The sequence below is a fragment of the Blastomyces dermatitidis genome (assembly GCF_000003525.1).
Source record: "Blastomyces dermatitidis ER-3 genomic scaffold supercont1.7, whole genome shotgun sequence".
Taxonomy (NCBI): Eukaryota; Fungi; Ascomycota; class Eurotiomycetes; order Onygenales; family Ajellomycetaceae; genus Blastomyces; species Blastomyces dermatitidis.
In genome coordinates this window covers 2418637-2423954 of record NW_025544780.1, presented here as the reverse complement: position 1 = coordinate 2423954, position 5318 = coordinate 2418637, and the positions used below count along the sequence as shown (strand labels likewise).

The window sequence follows — 5318 nt, the reverse complement described above, 5'->3', positions numbered from 1 at the left end:
TCTTGCATTCTGAATTTCATCAGGGATGATGTGCATTGAAATCTCCTGCAATTATAGAGTTTCTTGATGAAGTTATGTTCAGAAATCCTCTATCAATTGTTCAGATATTGTTATTTTTCTTCAATGACTTTTCATTATAGATATTTATGAGCTGTATAGTATCAAACTCATTTTCTTTATCTATAATATCACTCACCAGAATATCAGGGTCAGACATGATATTAAATCTTAGATTAAATTGATATCTTGATCTCTTTCTTTCATAGATGACTACTCTTGACTTTATCTCAGACTTTTGAGGTAAAAAGCAGTAGTAGCTTGAATGAGAAATAACATATTTTTGCTCAGCATTAAAATTCAGCTTCTGAAGCAGTATAAAATCAACTTTTTATTCAAATGCAATTTGAAGACAAGAATAAATACAATTTGAGTTTCTATCCACATTATTTTGAATAAATGTGATTTTTGAAGAGTTTTTAAACTTTTTTTGTTGTTTTTGTTGTATATTCATACTAAAAGAGAGTAGAGTAGAATCTAATCACTATTATCAGATAGTAGATTATAACTGTTCTGAAAAGTAGAAATCTCAACTGCTTGCATTATATCTAGTTTATCATCAGAGTCATTTCTCAATTCTCTAATCTTAACAGAAGTTTGAGGATTCAAGTTCTGTTTACATTTAGCTGAAGAGTTGAAGTTTGAAGACTTAGATAGTTGAGAGTTTCTTCTTTTTAAGCTTGCAGTTGTGAGTTTACTGGCTTGACTCTTCTCTTCAGTTCTAGATTGACTTTGAGCTTCATCTTTTCTCCAGTTCTTTTGAGTTCTAGAAGTAAACATACATTCTTTTGAGCTAGATGCATGTTTTTCTTTGCAATTAGAGCACTTAAGCAGAGTATATTGACAAATTTCATCTCTTTTTGAGCATGTTTCACATTTATGCTCACTAGTTTTGTGATCTCTGGCACAGAATGCACATTTTGAGTCTCTAAAACATGAGATTGCAAAGTGTTCATATCTTTGACAGTTTGAACACTGTGTTTGAGCTTTGAGGTTCATTCTTGAGTCTTTGTATTCATAAACTCTCATTTTCAAACCTGCTACTCTTACTTCAGAGATCTTTGACTGTTGAAGTGTTTTTATATATACTAGAACAGAGGCATTTCTCCTGCTTTGTCTGAACTTAATTGAATTTAGTCATACAGGCTCCTTTCTCAGTTGAATAGAGTTGTATTCTTTCAATTCATTTTTGAGAAGTAGCATTTCTTCTTCACAGTCAAAAATTTCAACTGGAATATCATGAAGAAATGAATTTGTCTCACTTTTCATCTCTTTCAGATAGAATTGTTGTGTTTAACAAAGATTCTACTGCTGACTTCCAGAGATTCTCATTCTGAATAAGGAATTCAGCACTGAATTCAGGCATTGTAGTCAGAATGATGGAGTTTTCAAAGAATGATGATTCAATTGAAGCTATAACTGGTTTTTGAACTTCAATATCAGTCATCAACTGAGAAAAGAACTGCTGGTTAATTTCATTTCTGATTCTGAAAATGAGATTTGAGTTTAGCTTGTTTCTTTGCAGAATGTCCTGGTTTGAGACTTTGAGAATAAGTCTTCTATTTCTGAAGATTTGAAAGTTTTTCTCTTTTTGCATTTTCTTTTCTACTTTTCTATGAATAGAGGCATGAGCAGTATTCTTCTCAGTTTTCTCAGGATTTTGAGCAGGTTTTGAGACAGCAGGTTTAGAGACAGCAGGTTTAGAGGCAGCAGATTCAGCTGCTTGAGCATATGTTTTCTTCTGATTCAGAGAAGGAGAAGAAGAAGAAGTAGAAAAGTAGACTGACCGTGTGACCGTGTCTGAGACCAGGACCAGATTTTTTGATAGTCTCATTACCAATTCGACTGATCCCATTACACGGTTTTAACATTAGATAGTGGTTTCATACTGTCTCAGTGAGACTTACTGTCTACTCTTGTCACATTTTCCAAATGAGACCATGATTTCTACTTCTCAATTTAAATTATTTTTATTGCTTTAAATGACTTTAAATCTCATTTGAGTGTTACCAAAAAGTGTTACTTTTTAAAAAATTAAAAATAGTCTAAAAAAAACCTTAAAATGTCTAAAAATAGTAACTTTATACCAAGAATGGGACTAAATGGGATCAAATGAGACCACTTTCTCATTTTTTTCAAGTCATGATTTCATTTTAAGATCTGATATATAGTCACTTTACATGTTTTTTTGATAGCCAGTCCCAGCGGGATTCACGCCAAGAAATGTATGAGACCAGACCAAATGGGATCAAATGTGAAATTCATAGTTCTGGCGGCCAGTCTATAGAAAAGAAAGAAGAGCAAACTGAAGAGTCAGTGATTGTATTAGAAATTTTCAAAGTTTTTTAAACTGTGTTTGAAATTCCAAGTTTGAACTTAATCACTTTCTGTAGTTGTCTAGTCTGAGCATGAAGAATTAACAGAACTTCTTCATTCATCTCACTCAGACACTGCTTTATTCAGATAGTTGTGTTATACACTGTCTTTATACAATAAATCATTCTGAGAGTTGATAAGAAGAATGAGAGTGTATGCACTGAGAGAGATAGTTCATTAAGTCTACACAACATCTTCTTGAAATAAGAAGAGCTGATAATGAAAGCAGAGATAGTAAAACCAGAAGTAGCAGAAGTGAGAGTTGCAGGAACAGGGGTAGCAGAAGAGAAACCAGACACAGAGACAGATGTAGAAGATTGAGAAGAAGTGACAGAGAAAGAAACAGAGAGAGTAGAGAGAAATATAAAAGACTCAGCTATATATAACACAGACAATTTCTTCATTATTATATTCTTCAAGTTCTCAATCAATGATTCAACACTGAGTTCACTATCATAGACAGATGTGAATCCGTCAATGTATAAAGATTCTACACAAATAAAAACAAATATATCAGCATCTGTATTCACATAAAATCATGTCAGAAAACATGATCAGAAACTCACTGAGAAGAAAATGATAAGAGATATATAAGAAGATGAAGAAGATGTGTCATCATTCATGCTAATATGTTGTTCTGATGATTGTTAGAAGATAAACAAGTTCTGATCACATTTCACAATGTGTTACACTTACTGCTAATGAACTGTCTGATATGAGCACTACAATGACACTTGTTATGAGAATAGAGAATCATTGCCAGAAATGTGTACAATGTGATAGATGAACAGATAGAAAGAGTTGAACAGAAGAAGGAATAGAAATCTTGAATGATTGTAATGTTCAATGATGATGAAATGAAGAAGATAGTTGAAGAATGATAAAAGTTAGTGAATAAGTGATGTAATATAGTGAAAGTTTCTTTGTAAGAGTGTATGCAGAATGCTAGTTGAATCAGGAATAGATCACACAATCATGAAACACTAGTGGCGAGCTAATCCGCATGAAGCTAGGATGTATGACATGATCACATGAGCATGACTGAATCTGGTGAGGGAGAATGTGATTCAGAAGAATGTATGACTGTTGAATAATAACGCGGCCACTTCCGAACTACTAGTATACACAGCCACTTCTGAACTACTAGTGTACATGTACGAGTGTAAAGGGGCCATAGCAGCCGCTAATTAAATTAGCGTATGATATTACAATATATAAGAAGCCGGCGTACGCCTGTAATCGTACGCTGGCTTAAGCAACCTTTGAATCACAAAGAAATGCTACTTCTCAAAAATAAATTGAAAGAATACAACTCTATTCAACTGAGAAAGAAGCCTGTATAACTAAATTCAATTGAGTTCAGATAAAGCAGGAGAAATGCCTCTGTTCTAGTATATATAAAAACACTTGAACAGTCAAAGATCTCTGAAGTAAGAGTAACAGGTTTGAAAATGAGAGTTCATGAATACAAAGACTCAAGAATGAATCTCAAAGCTCAAACACAGTGTTCAAACTGTCAAAGATATAGACACTTTGCAATCTCATGTTTTAGAGACTTAAAATGTGCATTCTGTGCCAGAGATCATAAAACTAGTGAGTATAAATGTGAAACATGCTTAAAAAGAGATGAAATATGTCAACACACTCTGCTTAAGTGCTCTAATTGTAAAGAAAAACATGCATCTAGCTCAAAAGAATGTATGTTTACTTCTAGAACTCAAAAGAACTGAAGAAAAGATGAAGCTCAAAGTCAATCTAGAACTGAAGAGAAGAGTCAAGTCAGTAGACTTATAACTACAAGCTCAAAAAGAAAAAACTCTTAACTATCTAAATCTTCAAACTTCAATTCTTCAACTAAATGTAAACAGAATTTGAATTCTCAAACTTCTGTTAAGATTAGAGAATTGAGAAATGACTCTGATAATAAACTAGATATAATGCAAGTAGTTGAGATTTCTACTTTTCAAAATAGTTATAATCTACTATCTGATGATAGTGACTAGATTCTACTCTATCTCTACTCTCTTTTAGTATGAATATACAACAAAAACAACAAAAAAAGTTTAAAAACTCTTCAAAAATCACATTTATTCAAAATAATGTGAATAGAAACTCAAATTGTATTTATTCTTATCTTTAAATTGCATTTGAATAAAAAGTTGATTTTATACTACTTCAGAAACCGAATTTTGATACTGAGTAAAATTACATTATTTCTCATTCAAGCTACTACTGCTTTCTATCTCAAAAGTCTGAGATAAAGTCAAGAGTAGTAATCTATGAAAGAAAGAAATCAAGATATTAATTTAATCTAAGATTTGATATCATGTCTGATTCTGATATTCTGATGAGTGATATTATAGATAAAGAAAATGAGTTTGATACTATACAGCTTATAAATATCTATAATAAAAAGTCATTGAAGAAAAATAACAATATCTGAACAATTGATAGAGGATTTCTGAACATAACTCTATCAAGAAACTCTATTATTGCAGAAGCTTTCAATGCACATCATCTCTGATGAAATTTAAAATGCAAGAGAGCAGTGAGAGCTGATAATCTGATTAAATAAATCTTTCAGTATTCAATAGATTTGATTAATAAGTCTGATCAACAAACATTCTTTAGAAAAGACATGAAACAGAAATCTATTATAGATCTAATCTTCATGTCACAAAATCTAATGAAAAGAAGACTTGTAAACTGGTTTATTAATTTAAATAAGACATCAGAATCAGATCATGAGATTATTCAATTTAATATTGAACTGAGTGAAAAATAAATGAGTGAAAATACTCCTCTCTCTAATCAGTTTAACTTTGAAAAAGCTGATTGAAAAGCAGTTGAAGAAAGCATAAAACTGTTAAAATCTGAAAGACAGA

At 31.6% G+C, this 5318-nt stretch overlaps 1 protein-coding gene across 1 annotated transcript; it reads right to left on the bottom strand.

Moving 5' to 3' along the window:
• Window positions 1-1315: 1315 nt before the first annotated feature.
• BDCG_06867 (uncharacterized protein) lies at window positions 1316-1912 on the bottom strand (the record flags this gene model as incomplete). Its single annotated transcript, XM_045422625.1, has 1 exon — window positions 1316-1912. The coding sequence occupies one exon, from the start codon at window positions 1910-1912 to the stop codon at window positions 1316-1318; it is 597 nt and encodes a 198-aa protein (XP_045278224.1).
• Between the last annotated feature and the right edge of the window lie 3406 nt (window positions 1913-5318).